This window comes from Papaver somniferum, chromosome 10, assembly GCF_003573695.1.
Source record: "Papaver somniferum cultivar HN1 chromosome 10, ASM357369v1, whole genome shotgun sequence".
NCBI classification, from domain to species: Eukaryota; Viridiplantae; Streptophyta; class Magnoliopsida; order Ranunculales; family Papaveraceae; genus Papaver; species Papaver somniferum.
The window spans coordinates 28,051,795-28,075,939 of NC_039367.1; the positions used below are offsets into that span (position 1 = coordinate 28,051,795).

The 24,145-nt window shown below is 42.6% G+C and overlaps 1 protein-coding gene across 1 annotated transcript; it reads right to left on the minus strand.

Moving 5' to 3' along the window:
• Window positions 1–5,508: 5,508 nt before the first annotated feature.
• LOC113318030 lies at window positions 5,509–6,466 on the minus strand. The gene is made up of 2 exons (XM_026566153.1): window positions 6,309–6,466; window positions 5,509–6,222 (listed from the first exon to the last, which is right to left on the minus strand). The coding sequence occupies exons 1-2, from the start codon at window positions 6,394–6,396 to the stop codon at window positions 5,825–5,827; spliced, it is 486 nt and encodes a 161-aa protein (XP_026421938.1). The 5' UTR covers window positions 6,397–6,466; the 3' UTR covers window positions 5,509–5,824.
• Window positions 6,467–24,145: the final 17,679 nt, after the last annotated feature.

Here is a 24,145-nt window from a genome sequence, read left to right on the forward strand (position 1 = left end):
ATTTATCCCTTAGCTCTTTTATCAAAACCTCTGTATATCTTTTCCTCTTGCAGACTTTTACATTGGGATCATCTTTTATTTCCTTCTCAAGCTCATGATTTTGGTGTTCAGTTGCTTTCTTTTCCCTTGTTACCTCGCTACTTCTACCATTTTTTGCCTTCGTTTTTTCACTACTTCTACCCATTGTTGTGTTCCTCAAGGGCATACAAAAGGCAGGGTATAAAAGAAAGAAAACAAGAACTTTGCAAAAACTAATGGAAGGAAAAAGACTTACTCGGTACTTAAAAGTTGATGAACCCTGAACTGAATATTTCTCATTTGCAAAAGGAGGGAGAGAGTAAGAAGAAGAGGCATGAAAGACTGAGAAGAGTTGGTTCTTAGTCAAAAAGGAGTCATTTTTATCAGTCAATGACTGCTATATTTGTGAAAGAGATTAATGAAGGAACTTTAGGTTGGTGGAAACAAAAAATGCCACTCTGGGTGCAAAGCCAAAACTCTTTTACCAAGATGCAGCGATCAAAATCCTTTTCATCTGTGCACAAGCAAAGTGGTTGGCAGTTGGCACCACATGCAGCCTTAAAGCTAGCTTTTGGAATAATATTTTGGGGATGAGAAATATGAAGATGGGCTCATCAATCCAGCATCCTCACCTTGTTATGTGTCACTCTTTCAAGTAATTCTTGCTTGGTCTGATGGCCATTAAAATGTTTAAAAAGATACGAAGGAAAAATTGTTGCAGGGAAAGAACAAAACAGAAAAACGAGAATCTAGATTGAAGCAGAGCCGTAATACAAAGAGGAGGAGAAGTAAGCCAACTGTTAGAAACCAGATTTAGCCTAAATGTGAGCAACCTCGTTACCACATTTTCTGATAAGTTTAAGCTCAACTGACTTAAAACTTGCCAGAAAGATTATGAATCTGCGCAGTAAAATCCATTGGGCACTTAAAGGTTTGACCTGAAATTTATAGGAGAGCTGAACAACATTATCTTGGCAATGCAGCATCAATGATCAGTTGTTTCCAAAGCATTATTGCACAGCCTGCACTCCAAGTTTATGTCTTTAACAAATCTTCCAATGCCAGTGGCAAGAGCAAGTCCCTCCTGCAACATTCTCCACATAAACATCCGAACCTTAGGATCATTGTCAGAAACTTTCCACAATTTCTTCTAATGTGTATCTTGGTACACATTGGTGAGCAGATTATGAGTATCTTGCTTGATAATGAGAAGAGGAAGGTTGTTTACTTCTTTTCATCTTCTGGAAGGATTTTGTAGAAAAGCTGCCATTAGGATGGTGAAGCCACATATTTTTGTCCTTGATCTGGTCTTTAGAGTTTGGGAAGTAGATACTCATAATCTGCTCACCAATGTAAAGTGGAACTAGCTTGTTTATAAGCTCTGAGTTCCATTTATTCGAACTTTGCACCATGAGATTGACTCTTGAGACATCATTTTCCACTTTACAAATATCTTTGAAGATAAAATGACTTTGTTCACCAGCCAACCAAGGATCATTCATATCTTAATAGGACATCATCACCAACAGTCCAGCAGCAACCCAACCTCTTATCATGTCATCTCTACAATTGATCATGACAGTCCAAGTAAAGGAGCACCTTGTAAAGTTTTCACAGCTCCAGAAAGAGCTATCTATTGTATACTTGGCTCTCATTAGTTGGCGCCAGAGTTTGTTGGGATTTTCCATGAAGTTCCATATAATCTTACCTATTCGAGCTCTATTCAACTCTTGCAAAGATCTGATGCCTAAACCACCAATATCCTTCTCATTATTCAGCTTGTCCCATTTTAAAAATCGTATATTCATATATTTTTGGAATGACCCCACCAGAAATTCCTCAAAACTCTGTCAAGCTTATTGATAACCCCTTTAGGAATTAGAGAAGTTGCCACATAATAAGGTGGAATGAGTCCAAGAACATTTTTTTATATGAATAGTTTTACCTGCATGATTGCATGAGTTTCTTCTCCACCCTGCCATTGTGCAATGACATAATCATAAGAATTGACTCTATGAGCAGGCTTGAGAAGCTGAAATCCCAAAGATATAAAGGTAAATAGTTAGCTTCTATCAATCACGGCAAACCCAATTATATATTAAGTTACTCAAACACAAACCATCGAACAGTTTCGTATGAAGAGACCAATTGAAAATAGTACACTTGACAGAAATCATTCATTGAGACAAGTTCCTTCTATGCCCATGGAGCCTCACATTTCTGTCTTTCCAAATGGTCCGTCAGATTGCAGAAGGTGAGACATCCCAAATTTTGTTCTCCTCGCTTTTCCTCAGCTGTCAGAGAATACCCGAACTGTTTAGAAAGTAGTTACACAGCTTTAGAGACTATTTGCAGTATAAAAACAAATGACAATATGTTTCAGTTCCAGTACCACAAAATAGGCAAAGACTACTCTTCCCTGCATTATAACAACTTTATGTTCTTATTTGATTAGTGTTACAATATCCCTCTTTAGTCTGTAGCTTGATCACAGCATATGAGCAGTTTTAGATCTTTGCGGCTGCAAGTTTAAGTATCAGTGACTAGTTTGAGCAGTGTCCATCATTCACATGAACTATCTTGTAGTTAAGGATTGGTGAAGGTATGTGAAAATAAATTATATGCCGCAACTGGTATCATTTTTTAGGTTCAACCAAATGCAGTTTAAACAGGATGAAAAATAATAGACACATATTTTATTACTTGGTCTAAGACCTTGGAGTTAACATACTTAGTTGAGGTCAGATGTTATCAGGCAAGGTAACTGGCCATTTTGAGCTCAGAAATATGCAATTGATAATGCTGTAAAGCCTTAGGTGACCGCAAATACGAACCCGTTTTGCTAGCTCAACATCCTAAAAGGATTAGATCAAAATGTGTTTTCGTAACAAAAATAGCATGCTACTATTGCCAAGCTTTAAATTTCTAGTGAATTCAATTTTTAACTCATTGGAGTCCAAAGTATGTCATACAGATACTTAAGGTATCTCAAATTAGGAGTAGAGGCGTAAATACCTTCTCAATAGCTTTCAATCCAAATATGCAAAACAAATTCTCTGGTCTACGAAAACTTTAGCTTTCAATCCAAAGGACCAAAGGTAGTCGAATTTTCAGGCAAGGGGCAGCTTTAAAGAGCTACCATTGTAGCTGCAACTAGAAGAATCATGTTTTGGATGAGCTTAATTTCATGAATCTATTCATAGTCTAAACTAAATCTCAAATGAACTGATGTTTCGGATTAATTCAACTCTTGAATGATTTTGAGTGCTACTCTATCTTTCACGCACCCCCCAGGACTCAAAAACTCAGCATTTGCAAGAATCTCAAAACAAAAACGCAAACCCACCATCAAAATTTTAACTTTTTGATCAAAATTGAGAAATAACAAGTAACTACTGAAAAACTTAAATGGGGTCAAAGAGAAGTTAAGAACTTTTACTTGGCAACCAGTTGTTGTTGAGTGTTGATTCTGATTGAACGAGTGTTGTAAATGGCATCAATGAGTCCATTTCTTCTTCTTCGATGGTAAGATTTTTCTGAATGAATAATACTGTAATTAGGTCGAGGGTTTTGTAAGAAGTAAGTGAGAATCGCGGCAACGGATATTGCTGCTTCTGCAACAATAATAGCACCACCTGTGTTTCTCACTGCTTTTCTGAAATTGGATGACCTTCAGTTCAGACCCTAATATCGGCCTGACTAGGGCTGCACAAAACCGACTCAACCCACCAACCCAACCCAACCCACACCTGTCTGAAATTACCCGCACCCGACCCAACCCAATTAGGAGCGGGTCGATTATGGGTCACAACATCAAAACCCATCATATGGTGAGTTGATTGTGGGTGACAACTTCCCTCACCTGACCCAACCCACCCACCCACCTAAATATTTCTAAATTAATGCTAACCCTTAGATTACCTATCCTAGATGAACCACATCCATTGAAGTGATAATATATAATGCCTAAACCTAATCATCGGTAGCTTCTCTTCACTGAAGAGTCTTCAATCAGTTCCCTTCAACGACAGTCTCAGAGGCTCAGTTTATTTTTTCATTTTCTCTTTTCTTTGTAAATCAAATCACAGCATCACCAGCAGCAATCAATCAACACCGTCACCAGTAAACCAACAACCAAAGATGAGATTAGGAATCATTGTAATTTGTAAATACTAATTAGGGTTTTGTTTCCTAAGATTGATTTTGGATTGGCTTATTTCAATTGGGTTCTTAATGTAATGTTTATTGTATTTTATGGTGGGTAACCCACCACCCACCCGATTCAACCCACCGTAATGTGGGTCCGGTGAAAATCGACCCATTGTAATGTTGGGTTGGTTGTGGGTGACAACTTTTGTTACCCACCATCAGTGGGTTGGGTGACGGGTGAGGCCAAACCCGACCCATGTGCAGCCCTAGGCCTGACGGTGTTTTTGGTCTACTAGGACCTTAGGACTAGGAAGGCTTCAGCTCACCTTTCTAATTTTTTGTTTGGATCCGACTCGAGTCAGCTGCCAGAACTTTTTTCTTCTTTTATTACTTCATTTTTTTTAATGTCTGACTCGGTCCAAACATGTTTAGATCCCTGCAAACACACATTTATGACTTGCAAAGTAATCCTCGGCACCTTCTGCAGATTGTTGACATGAGCTAAGTATGCAAGAAAAACTCCAGATTAGAAACCAGTTTCCTTTTCCAAACAGCCTAGAGGAATTAAAGCTATAAATAAACTCAACCCATTACTACATTCATCACAATCTCCTCTCTTCTATTGTTCTCGGCAAAACCTCCTTCAAACTTTCTCTCTCAATAGCAGCATGGGAAATCAAGAAACTACTTAAAAAGAGTGATTTTGGTCCTATGTCTAGACTTCTCCTGTCTCATGAAATTGTTGAGAAATACATATTTCAATATTGGCATGAGTTAGAATTTAATGGCGAATATGTGGAGGTTTTAGTAAGATAGTTCGATACTGGCACGGTTCATAAACTAGTATTCAGTAAGTGGAGAAGTAATAATTCCTATGTATTTCGAAGTGGATGGTACTAAATTTTTCCATGGGTTTAGAAGCTGGCGACGAGATCGGAATGTTTCGGGTCGAAATCCTTTGTTTTCGAACTACTACTCAAGAAGCATGCTTAAACTATCCTCATTCAATTTGTTTTAGTAAAATTTTCCTTCTTTTTTCAGTTAATGGTGTAATGAAATTTAGTTTAGTTTGAGAACTCAATGTTATCCAAAAATCATCATCTTTATTTTCAACAACTGAAATCCGGTCATACTCTAGCCTGCCGTTAATGTTCCAAACTTTAGCAAAATCCGATGTTTATCTATTTAGTGATCCATTGAAAAAAACAACCAAATATGATAAACTCATGTGAACCAAAAATGAGGAAAAGAAAATGATGAAGACGAACTCATCCACCACCACAAGCAGTCCATCCACCAAAAAAGCACAGCAAATAAGTTTCAAAGTAGACAATTCTAAAAGAAGATGAAAAGATAACCAACCACTGCATATATCCAAGGAACATAAACAAACTTATAAAACTACTGAGAAAGAAATTCATGGAAGCTCCATAAAACTGAAGCTCATAACTTCCAATGCAAATTCAGATCTAATCCTATTCAAAATATACCCCTATCAAACTTCCAATCAACTACTTCCTTCATGGGTTCTTATCTTACAACTTGAATTTTAAAAGAAACAACAGCTACCCAAGTTGAAGCTAAGACACAGGAACACCATACATACATACTTCCTAACTCCTCCTCCTTTGTAGCTCATAAAACCATACTACTGCCTTCATGGGATTACATCCGATCCCCAACCATCACTTCCTTTACCGCCATCGCTCGACTCTTCATTGGGATAATCAAGCGAATCGGAATGAACACTTTCAGAAGACGCTCCATCACCAACATGCAGGTACCTGGGATCATAAGCATCAACTTGTTCCTCAACAAACGAATCATCATCATCATCCCTTGAAGGAGGGCTATAGAGATCCAACTGATCATCAGTAGTATGTATGGCCCTTGCTATGACAACACCTTCAGCTGATAAAAGCTCATACATAAGTTTTCCTTCACCAAAATAAAAGAGTGGTAGGGGAGCAGGTAATTGATCAAGGCCATCCATGATTCTTGTGAACTTCTTAATTCGAAATTCCCATGTTGTTTCGCTCTCAATCTCATACTCATCTGCAACACAACTAACCACCATGAGTCCAAATAAATTACATATAATTATTTTGAAAAGTACAACACCAGTTTCAGTAGTACTTAACTGGAAATTGGAAAAGCAGTGGACCCAGTATATCCAGAAGGACCAGAACCAAGCACACGTACAGCAACCTCGCATGAGTGTTCGCCCATGGTGATTTTTGCAAACTCGCATCTCGACTGAGCCTGTTTAAGAAAGTCACGCAAAGGAAGTACGGAGTCGTGATGCACATATCGTCGAATTCGTTCAGTCTGGTCCGAATAGTCAGTATACGTACAGCCTTCTTTAACCCTGTCAGGCTCCTTGATGGGGACGGATTCTGGGGGGCCATTTTTCCGCGAGAAAAAAGAACATGACAGACTACTTTAACAATACATGATAGACCATTGAATTAGTCTTAACGAATAGACAAGTATAGCATCTTGGATTATATCCGGAGAATTACCTGAAATTGTATTAACATATGGGAGGTTTGTCTAGTTTTAAGTAATAAATAGCCATTTAAAGTAATAAACTGACTGTACCGAGTAACTAAAATATGAGCCAGTTAATATGTTAAGTTAATGAAGAGAAGCACAGCTGTGCCATGAGTGACACAACATACTACTACTCTTCTTCTCAGGCCTACTGGATGAATAGTCTGATCTTTCTTTCTAGATATCATGATTGCAAAAGATAGGGAAAAAAAGCAGTGGCAGTAATACATGTATAATTGAAATAGACGGTATCAAGATTGGACCACAGTTTGATCACTACAAGAGACTAACCCATTTGCGCAATAATATATGTCGAGTGGCATAGTTCACGTGGAACCAAATCTCTCTCCTTCCGACCTTCCCTTTCTGCTTTTGATTGTCAGAGATAACTGTCTTCATAGCCTCTGCCAGTCGTCCAGGGTCAAACTTAAAGTCGTATCCAGATTTGACCAAGTTGATTTCTCCACACTTAGTGTGTGCACATATTTCATCATCAAACACGTGTATATATGAAGATACGTGGAGAGCATGCGGACAAAGTCATCAAAGCATGATGACACACGCCCATAGCCAAAAAGCCCATCCCGTCAACGTTGGATCTTTGCCCGAACAAATCTAAGGGCAGAAGTTAAAAGATGTACCGGTAACACGATGTACTGCAGAGCACCAAATAACTCCCGAAGAGTTACTTTATCTCATCCCCAAAAGAAGCCAAGATCAACGGTGGAGAGAAGGTGTACTGACATGGACGTGACAGGGGCAGAAGACACTTGCCTGACACGAGCAGGCGCCTCAACTACCCGCATTAAACACTCTGAGCAGCATACGTGTCGATCAACCCATAGAACGAACGAGGACGACTCTGCGTGATGAAGTAATGAACGAAGAACCCGCGTGATGGACACAAAACACAAGAAGATAAGGTTCCAACGGCCCTCAGAAATGGGTCCCACACTCTAACCTTATAAATACCCCCTCTCCACCAAGAGTGAGGGGATCGGAAAAATCAGGAAGAGAAGGAGAGAGAAAGATTGTGAGTGTAAGTTAGTCCTTTACAATATACAGACCTATGTAAACTCCAAAGTCACTCGACTATCCCTGTAACCATCAAGTATATAGTGAAACAACAACCCCGTGGATGTAGGCCTTAGTGCTGAACCACGTAAATCCCAGTCTTATTTACATTTCAGCACTTTATTTCGCCTAACGCTCCTTGAGTTTTACTTTTATACTTCGTTTTCTTTATCTTCCCCTGCGTAAACGCCCTCGCGATGTTATTAGATGAGGCTATGATAAACCCGAGGGTTTTGAGCCAAGGAATCAATGCAATCGTATTATCAGCGAGACGGTACCTAGAGTGCGAACATTGTTTGTGAACATATAGATGCCTTCGTGATTTACGTGTTCACAATTTGGCGCTAGAAACAGGGACTTCGTCCCGGTAAAAGATTTATCTTATCCTGTGATTTCATATTAAATTAGCATATGATTGCTCTACTTCATTAGCTCTGGCAGTATCTGTCGAAGCCTTCAAACTGGTTAAAAGATTTATTGCTTAGATCCATGGATTTACATTTTTTAGATCTCGTCTGGACTTGTCTTTCCGATGGGTTTTTGAAAATTTCAAAAAGATCTACGTGCATTTTCAAAGGGATCCTTTCACGTATCCACATACCTTCAATGAACCCGCATTTTTAAAAGTTCTCGTGGCCCTCGGGCAGTTTTTTTTTCTTGGAGTAATGAATTTCGTAAACTAACCCGATCCGCACAATTTCTGTTTCTCGCTGTTTGAAATTCCCTTGTGCAGAAAGAAAACGACAGCACGATTGAAAAGATGCAGGAAGCAGGAAAATCCAAAGCCTCGTCAAAGGAAGCACCAAGGACAACCCCGGTCATCACCCGGAGCAAGCAGAAAGGAGACAAAGCCAAAATAACTAGTCAGAGACAGGACACTGCGGAAATCACTTCGCCTATGAACGCTAACTCCGTTGCAGCCGCGGCCCTCAGAGCAGCGGCAGCGAAGTACAGTACGGCAGCGGCAGCCCCAAAGGCTGCGGAAGCCAGCAAAACTCTTGTTACGAATCAATCTCACCAACCAAAAGAAAGGGTGGATGAATCCAGAACACATCAACCCGCGCACCCCCAACCTTCGGAATGCCACAACAAACGAACAGAATCAAACTGTGCCGGTGGGCACTCCGCCCGATTTGGAATTGCCAACAATCGAAGCTGAACCTCCACCACCTTTAGTACAAACCATAGAAGAAGGCGGCACCATGGCCGTAGTAGCACGAGCGGGGACTCCCAATCAGGGGTCAAACCAATCACATCGACTGATGGCTGAGCTTGAAGAATTGAAGAAAGCCAGCAGGTTTACGCAGATGTGTAGTTTGCTGGCCAGAGAAAACCAAGATTTAAAAGACCGGATTGCCCTAAGCACGAAGACCAGCCAGCAACTTGATGAGGCAAATTCAAAGGCACCAGAACCAAATCGAGACCGAAGAGTCATCGTAGCAGCCAATGGAGACACGGCTAGGGGAAGTAGCGCATCTGACCCAGATTACAATGACGGAGAGTCAGACTATCACGAGCAGAAGAGCGTAGGGCATCACCACGCGATGGAAGAGCTACGTGATGAAATGATGGCCGAGATCAGGCAATTAAAAAGTAGACAAGGCGGGGGAAGGTTAGAAGAGGTCATGAGAGAGGCTAACTCCACGCCCCTAACTCATCGCCTGGCCAACACCCCTATTCCGCTGAAATGCCCTGTCCCGACGTTCGAATGCTATGACGGATCCAGTGATCCCGCTGCACATATTCGGTATTATAACCGTGTCTTAGCTAGATGGAGTCAGAACGACGCCGTACTCTGTAGATACTTCCCGTCAAGCCTGAAGGGATCGATTGTCTTGGTTTGATAATCTGCCGCCAGACTCCATCCACTCCTACGACCAACTCGCAGAAAAGTTCTTAAGAACTTACATGTACAACAAGACTGTTAACACCGGAATGGATAAGCTCTTTTCACTGGCAATTGGCTACAAGGAAACCACGAGGGAATACACTAACAGATGGCACAAGATCTGCCAAGCCATAGGAAGTGTGGACCCAGTGGTAAGTATCAACTGCTACAAGTGGGGATTAGACCGAATGAGTCCACTATTTGTTGAGATTCATGGAAGCGTGCCTAAGACAGAGGGAGATCTTCGAATAATTATTGAAAAACGCTCGTCTTGAAGAAATCCAGCGTGAAAACCCGAGGGCGTACACAGAGGTCTCACCGTACCAATTCAGCAGAACAAACCAATGGGGCCAAAAGGAATTGTTCAGTGGAGCGGCCTCACGAAGACAGGAAGGAACGAAGGGATGAACGACGAAAGGCGACCGAAAATTCGAAGATCAAGTTTACACGAAGCTCAACGCTAGCTATGCTCGGATCCTGCGAGAGATCAAAGGAAGGGAAAACCTGGAGTGGCCATGGTCTAAGGGAAAACAGCCCCCGAGAACCGAGAAGTCTAAAGATTACTGTGAATATCACTGCTTCAACGGACACCAGACCGAAAAATGTAAAAACCTCAAAATAATGATCCAAAAATTAATCGATGCTGGCGAGCTCAAACATTACGTACGAAAGGATGTCGCCGAGGATAGATCCAAACGAACCAAGCCAGTCCAACTTCCAGAAGGGAACCGCACAATCAACACCATCTCGTGTTCTGAAGCCGCAGGGCCCTCACTTACAGCACAGATAGGAAAGAGGTTACGGAAGCAGTTCGAAGACCGCTGCGAATTGTATAAGATCGATGGGATAGAGGTGGACGAGCACGAAGAGTGGATGGACTCACCTATTATTTCGATGCTGAAGATATCGAAGAAGATATGGAAGACCATAACGACCCCCTGGTCCTCACACTACCAGTGGCTGGATGTAACCTTAAAAAATCCTCATAGACGGGGGAAGCTCAGTGAACGTTCTATTCTACGACGCATTCAAACGAATGAAGCTCCATGAAGAACACTAATGACCTCTTATTACACCATCTACGGATTCAATGGAGCACCCACAAAGCCATTGGGAGACATCGTGTTGCAAGTTGACGCTGGACCCATGAAAGTAGAAACACGATTCAGCGTGGTGGACGCCCCATCCCCCTACAACGCCATTATTGGACGAAAATGGTTACATAAACTCAAGGGAGTGGCGGCAACGTACTACCAATATCTCAGATTCCCACCTGAGGGAGTAATGGAAATCAAGGGAGATCGGGTCTCTGCAAGAGAGTGCCAAGCCACTCAGGATCGTATCAACAACGAACAAGAAGAGCAGCGAAAAACCCGAAGAATTAAAAATAAAGAAGCCGCGAAAGAGAAGGCCATAGACCTGTTCCTCAAGAAACTACAGGAAGGGTTGACAAAGATGATAATGTCTAAACAGAGACAAGTACTTCAGCAGCCAACGAAGGACAGAAACATACCAAATAGCAATCAAAGAACGTCCCAGTCCTCGGGGACCCGAAGCCGGTGTTCACGCCAGTAGAGCCCGTAAAAGAAATCAACATAGGAACGGAAGAAAACCCGAAGATGATCAAAGTAGGGACCATAATGGACGAAAAAGAGAAGATTCTCTAACCAAATTACTTAAAGAATACGCGGATGTATTCGCCTGGAATAGGAGATATGCCGGGATTGACCCGAAAGTAATCCAACACGAGCTACGCATCAACCAGGCACACCCCCGTTCAGGCAGAAAATAAAAAGTTGCACCGAGTATCATAAGGCAGTGGAAAAAGAACTTCGGAAACTACTAGACGCAGGTTTCATCAAGGAAGTCAAGTACCCTACATGGATCTCCAACATGGTCGTCGTTCCTAAGAAAAATGGAGGGGTTAGATATGCATCGATTTTACTAACCTCAACAAGGCATGTCCAAAGGACAGCTATCCCCTGCCAAGCATAGATCAGCTGGTAGAAGCAGTAGAAGGATATGAAGAACTGTCATTCATGGATGGACATTCTGGCTACAACCAAGTAGCCCTGGCAGAAGAAGATCAGCCACACACAGCGTTCTACACCCACATGGCCTTTATTGCTACACTAGAATGCCCTTCGGACTTCGAAACGCAGGGGCAAATACCAAAGAATGGTCGATGCTATCTTCAGGCCATGGATTGGTAGTACCTTAGAAGTCTACGTTGACGATATGCTCGTCAAAAGTAAGCTGCGCAAAGATCACCACCAGGATCTGAGAGATATCTTCGAAGCAATGAGAAAACATCACATGAAAGTGAATCCAGAGAAATGTACTTTCGGCGTCACCTCGGGGAAATTCCTCGGGTATCTGGTAACAAAAAGGGGCATTGAGGTAGACCCAGTAAGATTCAGGCCATAGTAGAAATGCCATCCCCGAAGAATTTAAAAGAAGTGCAGAAACTCAATGGGTCCATAGCAGCCTTGGGCAGATTTATTGCCCGATCCTCGGACAAATGCAAACATTTCTTCAATATTCTCAAAAAAGGGAGCAAGTTTGAATGGACCGCAGAATGCGAAGAAGCCTTCCAAAAAATCAAAGAACACCTAGCTTCAATTCCGATCCTGCAGAAGCCGGATCCTGATGAGGTTTTGGCATTATACATAGCAGCAACAGAAGACGCAGTCAGCGCAGTGTTGGTCAAAACCAATACGAAGATAGAACAACCTATCTATTACGTCAGTAAGACCCTCAATTCTGCGGAAAGGAACTACACAAAGATCGAACAGCTTATCCTAGCATTGGTATGGGCTACTCAAAAGCTGAGAACCTACTTCCTAACTCACTTCGTCCGGGTCCCATGCAAAGCACCACTGGAAGCAGTCCTCAAAAGCGCGGGAAAAGTGGGCAGAATAGCCAAGTGGAACACCCACCTGGACCAATTCAACATCATTCATGAAATTCAACATTCTCGAAAATCCCAAGTTTTGGCGGATTTCTTAGCAGACCTCCCCCTGGACAACGACGAAGAGATTAAGGGAATACCAGAAGCCGAGGAAGAAAGCAAGGATCCAATGGATATCCTCGAACCCGCGAGTCAAAGACAATGGGAAGTCTTCGTCGACGGTTCCAAAAATAAGGAAGGAGCAGGAATAGGCATTGTCATCACCACCCCAACCGGAGAAAGGATTGTACAGGCACTCAGGTTAGAATTCAAAGAGCATACCAACAACATCGTCGAATACGAGGCAGTCGTACATGCCCTCCGTTAATAGATGGGGGTAACCGATGTAAGACTGACAAGTGATTCGCAGCTTGTCATACGGCAAATAGGGCTCGAGTACAATGTGTACGATGACACCCTCTCAGCTTACATGGCCTTGGTCCAAACATTGGCATCACAAATTCCGAACATCAAGTTCCGGCACTTATGCAGAAGGGATCTCAGGCACGCGGATGCCCTAGCATATATATCATCCATGCTGAAGGATAAAAGCGTCGAAGCTATTAAAATAACAAGGGTATACGAGCCTTCGATTGCATCTCAATTCTCCTTCGCTACCAATCAAGATACAGTGGAAGAAAATATCGAAGACCAGGTAGGAGAAGACATCCATAACGATTTTGACGAAGAAGATATCCTGTCAAGAGCAAATCAAGACGAAGACTTCAGCAACGAAGATGATTGGAGAATGGTGATCCATGCGTTTCTCGAAAAGGGAAGCTTACCCGCGGATCATAAACAAGCTAGGAAAATACTCTCCAAAGTAGGAAGATATGATCTCCGGGATGGGGTCCTGTACAAGAAATCCTTCCTCGGACCGTTACTACGTTGCTTATCCCGGAAAGAGGGGCATCGAATTCTAAACGACATCCATTATGGTGACGCAGGGAATCATAGCGGCATGAGATCACTAGCCGACAAAGCAAAAACGCAAGGATATTACTGGCCCACAATGATACAGGATGCCGCAAGGATGTCCCGACGGTGTGAAGAATGTCAGCGCTTCGCCAAAAAGATACACGCGCCGGCAACAATGTTAAATTCTGTAGATAGCCCGTGGCCATTTTCAAAATGGGGAATAGATATCGTTGGGCCTTTCGTCGAAGGGTCAGGGAAAAGACGATTTTTGATAGTAGCCACGGACTACTTCAGTAAATGGGTAGAAGCTAAAGCCTTATCCAGGATCAGAGACGCGGATGTGTTTACTTTCATATTCCAGAACATCATTTGCAGGTTCGGCATACCAGCAGAAATCGTGTCCGATAATGGTAAGCAATTACAGGGGAAAAACATAGACATGCTCTTCGATACTTTCAAGATAAGGAAGAACAAATCCACCCCCATATACCCTCAAAGCAATGGACAGGCGGAAGCCACTAACAAGACCCTCGCCCTTATCCTCAAAAAACAATTAGACGAACATAAGGGGCGATGGTGTGAACAGTTGCATAATGTGTTATGGGCATACAGAACAACAAGAAGATCTGCCACTGGGGAATCCCCGTTTCTCCTCACTTATGGAGCTGAAGCATTCATCCCAACAGAGATCCTCATGCCAACCACAAAGACCGAAGCATGGGATAAAAATCTCACAACAGACATGATGTTAGAGAGATTGGACGATCTAGAAGGAAGAAGGGAAGCAGCATTGCAGAAGATGGAAAATTATCAACGAAGACTAGCAAGGGAGTACAACAAAAAAATAAAGCTTCGAAATTTTGTAGAAGGGCGGTATGTGTTGAGAACAATCCCACAGTATCAACGAGAAAAGAGATGGGGAAAGTTAGCACCTACATGGGGAGGACCTTTTATAATACACGACATTGCGGGAAACGGTTCCTACTACCTTTGCAATCTGAAAGGCGAGGTCCTCCGGCATCCTTGGAATGCTAAGTGGCTCCCATAGGAGCAACGCAGCTTTGCATCTGCGTGAAGAAGACCAGAAGAAGAAGGCAGCGTGACCGCTCTACATGTTTCTATCTCTGGATGAGGAATTGCAGGCCTCAACCTATCAATCAAACAAGCTTTCTAAAATTCAAGTAAACAAAAACTATCAACGATATTGGGGAAAGTAGTTAATCTACAATCTCTCAGGGCTCCCCCATCAGTGTCCATAAGTGTAAGACCAGGGGGAAGGCACCCAACAGAAAGAGATACCTAACCAAACTTAAGGCAACGGGTCGACGGAATGGGTGTATGTAAATATTTTAACCCCATATCCTAGAACGTTGCCTCGGCCCCCACCGTCTGGGAATCCTCTGGCCAAGGGTTCGCCAGCGGGGTGACAGGTCTCAAGACGATCACGAAGGTACCTCCCTTCGGTATCGCACCCAAACACTTAAAAAAAAAAAAAAAACTCTTCTTTTGTTTTTAGCGTCCTTCATCACAATGCTTAAAATAAACAACAAACTGATATTGCAGCTATATCAAAAAAATGATCCATTTCATAAAGGCTGGTTACAAAAAGCGGCAAGGCCAATACAAGGAATACACATCAAAAATATTCTTTTTACAATACAAGGAATGCCGCGGTCTCTACTTAGATGATGCCTCCCCATCAGCAGGGTTGTTCCGAAGAGTTGAAGGGACGCTCCCACCAGATGAGGGTCCCGAGGAGCCAGGAAAGGAAGCAGGTACTGGACGACGTGGATAGCTCTTCACGAGGCCATGCTCGGTCTTAAGGCCAAGCTCAATCTTCTCCAGCATCTTGTTTGTCTCCTCAGCCAATTGACACCGAGCCTTATGCATAATAACTGTCGTCCGCTGTTGGGCTTGGGATAACAACTAAGATAGACGATTCACTTCTTTAGAAGCAGCACCAACGGCCTCCTCGCGGGATGCCGCCAGACTCTTAAAATGATTAGACTGTTCTTCCTGCTGCGCTAAGGAAGATTGAGCCTTTTCAAATTTTCATTTGCAACGCGGAGTTGTCCCTCGATCTCTGAAAAAGATAACACCAGGGAGTTAGCACAGAAAAGACACAATCACACTCGATGGAATAGGGTTGTACCTTCGACACAAGCCGGAGCCTCTTCATACTCATTAACAACCGCATCTCGCGCTTCATCAAGATGGTCATATTCCGCGGATAATTTCTTATAATCTAGTTGAAGGTTGGTGAGAGTAAATTGACTGGCATCTAATTCTACCTGCTTCATCGAATCCATGTGATGAATGTGGTTGACTTCGTTGTTTATCTCTGATACCCCTTTGCTAAGTCTGTACATACATACTTCAAGATTTCTCTCAGACTCAGCCTGGCGAGCTATTTCAGCGCGAGACGCAGCAAGGGCCTTTCTTAGAGACCCAACTTCGGCTCGGGCATCGTCCCTTTCTCTGGTAAGACACAGCATGCTCTCCTTAACTCCCGGAAAAGGAAGGGAGCGAGCCTTTCGTAATTCCTCTTCCAGAAGATGTATCCTAGACTCCAACAACGAAGTGCGCTCACGGGATTCCCGCAGATTCTCACGTGTCCACAGCAGCGTACCATTGAACAAAGTACGGTCATGGTTATACAGATTCTGCATATCAACCATTTGAACATGCCTTGCGCGCCATACCTCAGCCCGAGCGTCCCACTTTTTGGCTTCACTCTTAATTTTCTCGACCATCTCTTTGATACGAGATTTTTGTCGTTCCCTTTCGTTTCGAAGCCATATCAGCTTGGGGACGCCACCCACCTGAGATAGGGTGGGGAGAATCAGACAGAACAACTAAGTAATATAGAGGAATTACGACGCACGGCGAAGGTAAAAGAGGAAAAAGAACCAAACCTGTGAAAGCTGAAACTTGGCCGCGAGTTTGCTCTAACTCAGCGCGAACGGCAGCAAGCTCTGAACGAAGACCAGCCTCCGCTTCACCCAGGCTTTCTTTCTCTTTAAGGCTTTTCTTCAGTTCTTCTATTTCAACCTCAGTCGCAGATAATTCCTTTTCTCTGTGACAAAGCTTAGCCTCCAGCTTCAAAGATTTCGCTTTAAAGAATTGATACAACACATGGTTACAATGCTCACTCCTCATCATCTACACATCAAAACGGCAAACATTATTACACCGAAGGATTCAATCGTCACGAAGAGATATGTACGAAGACTTACCTCCAAGACACGCTGCTGAGGAAAACCATATTGGTACCCGTTGGCTATGACCATCATATCCGCGACAGAAGTAGGAGGCTCCGATACAAGGGTAGCTTCGGGAACACTCAAACTTTTTCCCCACATCTCAGATACCCGCGCCTTGGAAGATAATTCCATCATCCGACGGGTATAAGCATCGGAATCCTTTTCACCAGCAACCACCGGGGCAGGATGAGGGACAAACAGCAAACCCTTTTTCTTAAGCCAATCCATTATGGCGTCCTCACCCTCAAACGTCAGCGAATGAGGGAAATCCTCGGAAGGCGAGTCAACCACGGACTTCCCCTTGGCTGATATTGCCCCATCATCACAAGTTTCGGCATCAACATGCGCATCGTGATCATCCGCGCCTCCATCCTGAACAACAGCGTCTTCCTTACCAGACCCCCCGAGCACATCCTAATTATCATTGGGGGAAAGTAGAGAGAAGTCTTCAGGAATAAACCCTGTCAAAAGAGAACTCTTGAGAAATGGTGGGGAGAGTTTCCGCAGCATCAACAGCAGGAACAGACATATCAGCGATAACACTGCCGTCAGCTACCGCGGCATTATTTCTCCCTCCATCACCATCACAACCCGCACCAATCTCCTCCTCGACATTAGGAGGGGAAGTATCAGTGCGTTCTTCCCCATCAGAAATCTCCTCATCCTCGGCAAACTCTTCGTTTACCGGACTGGTAACTTCTTCATGAACCTCAGCCTCACCCATCACAATGGTAGAAGACTGCTTCGGCCCAATCTTTTTCTTCTTCGAAACCTGAAAACCAACACATGTTCCACAGAGTTATTTTTTCGAACAGTTTGATTTTCAAAAAAAGAGAGGCGCGGCCAGAATCTGCAATAACCATACCTTGGCAGTAGTGGCACTCTTTGGTGGAAGTATAGCACCAGAACCTTCCTCACCGTCTCCTTCAACGACGTCGAGGGCATAAGGAAAGTTCATACATGCGAAGTTTAAACGCCAGGGACAGAAATATCCATAACGAGCAGGAGGAGATTCACGTGGCCTGCTACTCTCAGAAGGACGCCAACCGCGCGGACCGGGAATCCAACCGTACGCCGAAGGACCAACAACTTCGATAACAGTAGCGTGCCACTCGTAGTCATGGTCACGCTTGATCCTCTCACGTGCCGGAAAAAGTTTCCGCTGACTAGACCCCTCGGTGCCTGGAACATACTTCAGCTTGGCATCGCTGACCTCACTTAACATACGAATTTCACCCCGAGGAGCAGCGAGATTCCTAAGGCTAACACTCCACGGTTTACGGTTCCTATTATTGACGTAATCACCAAAGGAGTTTTTGAAGTTTTCAGGAGTATACCATTCCCTCTCCTCGGGATTTGGAACGTAACACGTCATCATCGTCTCCCCCTTACTCCGCAGATAACACTCCCTCAGTGCACGGAGATAATTCCCCAATAATTGCGACACGGAACGGCTGTGAGTATTGGTGGAAGAGCCTTCACGACCAGCAAGCACATCGTAATAGAAGGAGTCACCAGACTTGTACAACGGAAACATAAGACCCTCCTCGAAATCTCCAACCGTAGTCAACAAATGAAACTGATCAAACTGATACTTCGAGATGAGCTCATAAGTAATATCATCCTCAGGGGCATAGAAACGAACCTCGAAGGCTTGAAGCTCATGCTTTTCCTTGAAAACTTCAAGGTCAATATGCTTGAACGTAACTTTCTTCTTTCTGACCGAAACACTGCGTATCACCGGGGCAGCCTCATCCTCTTCCGCGGGATCGGACGAACCAACAAAATCCTCGGAAGCTCGTCTTTTCAAAGAGAGATTCTTAGACGATTCAGTCCTCGGGACACAACCTTTGGTGTTCTTCCCTTTGAAAGAAAGTACTGGAGGCGGCGGTAGAGGGTGATGCACGGGCACTACTGAACGCGGAGGAGGAACATCAAAGGCAACAGCACGAGGAGGTGTCTGCGTACACCTAATGTCATCACGAGGACGAGGGACCCTCTTTCCTAGGAGGAGAGGCCTTCGCCCTAGAAGAAGAAACTCTAATACCACGGGAATCCATTTGAGACTCTCTGCGGGGAGGGGATCTCGGTAGACTAGAACCCGGAGTTTGACAAGGAAGTCGCGGACGGTCAGACATGGCTGCGAAGAGGTACAACATAAACAAGTTAGAAACAAACACAAGGACATCACCAAAGATCAAAAAACCACAAAAGTAGTAGTCCATCTCAACATAGCACAGAAACCCTAAAACTAGCATACATGCTTGAAATTCCCCAAAACCCTAAAACCCTAAACTCAAAAGTCCAATCAATACAAGTAAAACAATGGCCTCCTCGATTTGAGACGAAGAACAGGGGCAAACTAGCATACAAGCATTAAAAGAGGTTCTTCATCACAAACAAGGGACGACAGCAGCAGAAATGGGAGGCTACAATACGATCAACAGCAGAAAATTTACAATCAACACAGCTTAAAACAACAGGAACAAAGAAAAGAAACCTTATCACCACAAACAGCAGCAGGAAGAGGACAACAAACCAGAAACAATGAAGAAGTGAGCGTGACTAATGCTAAGACAGAGAATTTAATGGTTGAAGAACAAAGAATGAAGACTGACAGAGAATGAAATTAATTTTCAAGGAGAATGAAATTAATTTTTCTCCCCTCCTTAATATACTCGAAAGAAAGAGGAGGAAGTTAAGGGAGGAATGGGAAACGTGCTCATTAAATGAGCAGTTAATGCACGAATAAGAAACATGCCCAAGTATCTAGGAGAAGTTATTAGGAGAGAGGAAGAATATGTAACGACTGTGTTTCTTCAATGCTCCCACTAAACACTCAAGCCCGAAGAAAATGGGCAAATTGTGTGCACATATTTCATCATCAAACACGTGTATATAGGAAGATACGTGGAGAGCATGCGGACAAAGTCATCAAAGCATGATGACACACGCCCATAGCCAAGAATCCCATCCCGTCAACGTTGGATCTTTGCCCGAACAAATCTAAGGGCAGAAGTTAAAATATGTACCGGTAACACGATGTACTGCGGAGCACCAAATAACTCCCGAAGAGTTACTTTATCTCATCCCCAAAAGAAGCCAAGATCAACGGTGGAGAGAAGGTGTACTGACATGGACGTGACAGGGGCAGAAGACACTTGCCTGACACGAGCAGGCGCCTCAACTACCCGCATTAAATACTCTGAGCAGCATACGTGTCGATCAACCCGTGGAACGAACGAGGACGACTCTGCGTGATGAAGTAATGAACGAAGACCCCGCGTGATGGACACAAAACACAAGAAGATAAGGTTCCAACGGCCCTCAGAAATGGGTCCCACACTCTAACCCTATAAATACCCCCTCTCCACCAAGAGTGAGGGTATCGGAAAAATCAGGAAGAGAAGGAGAGAGAAAGATTGTGAGTGTAAGTTAGTCCTTTACAATATACAGACCTATGTAAACCCCAAATTCACTCGACTATCTTTGTAACCATCAAGTACATAATGAAACAACAACCCCGTGGATGTAGGCCTTAGTGCTGAACCACGTAAATCCCAGTCTTATTTACATTTCAGCACTTTATTTTTTCCTAACGCTCCATGAGATTTACTTTTATGCTTCGTTTTCTTTATCTTCCCCTGCGTAAACGCCACTCGCGATGTTCTTAGATGAGGCTATGATAAACCCGAAGGTTTTGAGCCAAGGAATCAATGCCATTGTATTATCAGCGCGAGTCTGTACCTAGAGTGCGAACATTTTTTGTGAACATATAGATGCCTTCGTGATTTACGTGTTCACACTTAGTTTCTACCAGTAGTTTATTTGCAAACACCTCGATAACATCTGAATATTGAGGTCCCTGCACATTGGAGAGTACCAGTGTAACACCTTTGCGATCGCTGCTCAACCGTGGATCCCTATAAAACGTTTGGAACCTCATTGTGCTGACTCCCGGCAACTTGGAGAACATAGTGCAGACATGTTGTAAGCTTTTAATAACATCAAATTCACACACTTTTCCTTCCAGGATGGGCTCACCCATGATTCCTATTCAAAACAAAAAAAAACCACATAATTTATTTATAGAAATCAGAAGTGTAGATTCAAATAAAAGTTATATTAACCCTAGGTTGATGTAGAAATGAGAGAAACCCTATAATCTGAATTAACCCTAGGTAGTAATGAGATTATATTGGTGATTTAAGAAACCCTAAGATTAATTTAAAACCCTCAAAACAGAACGGGACAAATCCATTACGCCAAACTCACTTCAATAAATACACATAAAAACTCAACCTCAAATACTAAGATAACCCAAGTGATCCTGTTGTACTAAGAGAACCTAAGTGATCCTGCTCAAGAGAAGATCTAAGGCCCTTCAAATATCAAGTTGTAACAGAAATAGCAAAGGAAATAAACAGAGATAAGATGGTGAGAGCGAAGTCATATCCTTAGTTCAAAAAACCCTAAATCGAAACCACCAACAGTAAATGAAACCCTAAACTTGAAATAGCAAACTGAGAATAAGCATAGCAAGTTGAGAACGAGAATCGAAGGTAAATACCTCTGCAGAGTAAAGAAGTCTACCAGCAACAGATCCAGAGACCCTACCTATCTTGAACAGTGGTTTCTAATGAGAGTAGAACAGCCGAGAGAGGTGATTCCTTATTTATATTTAGGGAAGAGTTGTCACAAGTAACAGTAGGTGTAATGCCGACTGTAATAATGTAACAGGCAACGAAATAGAAGGCATAACCGACTGTAATAATGTAACAGGCAAAGAACTAGAAGGCATAGCCGACTGTTATACCCGACAGTTAGAATCGCCCAAACTAGACACACACACACAACAGCTAAGGGCTACCATAACAAAAACGAAGTTAACACCACGTGCTCCGTTCAAAGACTAGTGGCTGCTAAGGATAAACGACCAATATCTTTGTTGGTTCTTTCGTGGATGATGCTACCACCATTCCCAGTTTCACCGCCTCTTGTTCAACCATTTCAAGCAAAGGGATAAAGACAAGTTTCTAAATCCCAATATATCAAATGCTAGATAAGTGCAGAGAACGAACCAAGCACAAGCCAGAAAACAAACTATGTGCCCAGATCACACCTTTGTAACGTTAAATATCTGGATTTTGCTAACTCAACTCAGCGAAAAGAACTTACAAATGGCAGGACTGGTATCCACCATAAATATTTTTGAAGCCTTTAAGAATTCACCTGAATCGAGTGGAACTAGACTTCTATCGAACGTAGTGGCATTCAAATGCTTTGGCGTGCCGGGGATATCAATAACCACAAGTCTTCCGCTTTTGGGATCATATGTGAGACTAAAGCATCCCTGCCTTCTAAACGTAAAAACTGTAATAAAATTTCGTGATTCTTCTTGAGATAATGCAGGGGCAGTAATCTATGAAAATTTATTGTATCTCTCCGAAGGCTGAAAATTTTGGTCCAAGAATATGTAACTCCATGATCTTTTTCAGCACCCAAAGATCGATGTTGTTCTTAAACGAAAAATCAACTAATAGGTAATGCTCCTGTCCCAAGACACCCACTTCCGTATCTTCATATGAATACATGAAATTGTCTGGATAGCAACTAGGTATTTGGATTTCCTTTTTTTTTCTTCGGCAAACATAATTTTATAAAGATACAAGTCATGGTTCTCTCTTCGACTGTATCGAACGAAACTATAACTTCAGTCCTCCCACTCCAATGAATAACTCATTAGAGGCTTCACATAAATATTAATAAGATGGACATCACATCATAGGTATGTTTCCAATGTCATCCCATGAATTTGAACCTAATCTACTAACCCCAAACTTCAGAAGTAACACTAGATCGTGGATCGGCCACTAATTTGAACAACTTACAATCATCAATTTTCCAATTTTGCAAAGCAATGAGAACGCATAAACACAAATATTGTTTGGTTGGTGGGGAATGGTCCTCAAATTAGTGTTTGGTATGGTTCCCTAGGTTGGAGTTGGATAGTACTAATTTGATGAATTTATAGTGGATAGGGGATGGTGTGTACCTGATTACATGCCTGAACTTTAAGAGATTGTTAGCCAGATTACTATTGTACCAATAGCTCCTCACACAATGTTTTAACAGGGAAGTGTAGAGAGTTGTGGTGGATCTTTCCATATGCGATGATGTAGGATATTTGGAAGGAGACGAATCGTCGAGTTTTTGGTGGGAGGCCAAAACCAGTGTACGGAATAGTAATTCGTATCAAGCAGACAATGGTCTTATGGAGCATGCAACAAGGGCACTTTCAGGTTCATTGGTGGTAACCAAATTTTACATAATTGGGAATTGGTAAATCACACGTAAGGATTGTCTGATGATAATGGAGTTGTCTACAGATGGGAAGGAGTTTTAGTATCAATCTTCACGGTATTGCAGACGTTCTTGGTGGGTTCAAAATTTACAGTAGCACTACATGCGGTCTCTTAGTCTTATTGCAGGCGTAATTGGTGGCTCCAGAACGTGCAGTAGTTTTACGCAATCTTTTGCATTTTCTTAAAATCCGGAAGGTATTGCAGTACGTCTTCGCCGACTTATTGGGTGGATTTGGATTGTACAGTAGCATTCTCATCTGCTATGCATTCTTTTTTCTCCAAGTCGGGCGTCTGACTATGAGTACTGCTGCAGTTTTCTGAAATGGTCTGCAGTCTTTGGACCTGCAAATTGTTGTAAAGTCGTGCATTAATTGTGTTTTTTTTGGCTGCAGACGCTGTAGACTGTTTATATCTCAATTACTCCCTCCGTCCCACTATTAAGTGACCTAGTTCAAGTTTGCACAGTTTTTAAGATAAACAATGAAAAAGAGTATTTTTAAGCATATTTTACAATTATACTCTTATGGATAATAATTAGTGGAATTTTGAAATGATTTCTCTCAAACTACACCACGATGTTCGCAAACTTCTTACCATTGAAAAGCATTTTAAAACACCTACGTATATAAATATGCTTATCAAATTATACATATTTCTTACAATTCTGATAATCAATTAAAAGGATAATTTTAAAAATATCTCCTTGTTTATTGATATAGGTCACTTAACAGTGGGATAAAATGTAAAAGTAAATAGGTCACTTAATAAAGGGACGGGGGGAGTATTTCGCATCTACAGTTGACTGTACTCTTGAATCTTGTATTGGTTTGGTTTTTTTCTTAATATAACCATTTTTTTCGGGGAAAAAAAAGCTTCTCACACCTAAGTAAAATGGTTTGGGAGCCAAGCAGTGGCGGAGGCAGAAAGATTTGGCTGGAGAAGAACTCTATACAAGGTGAAGAATGAT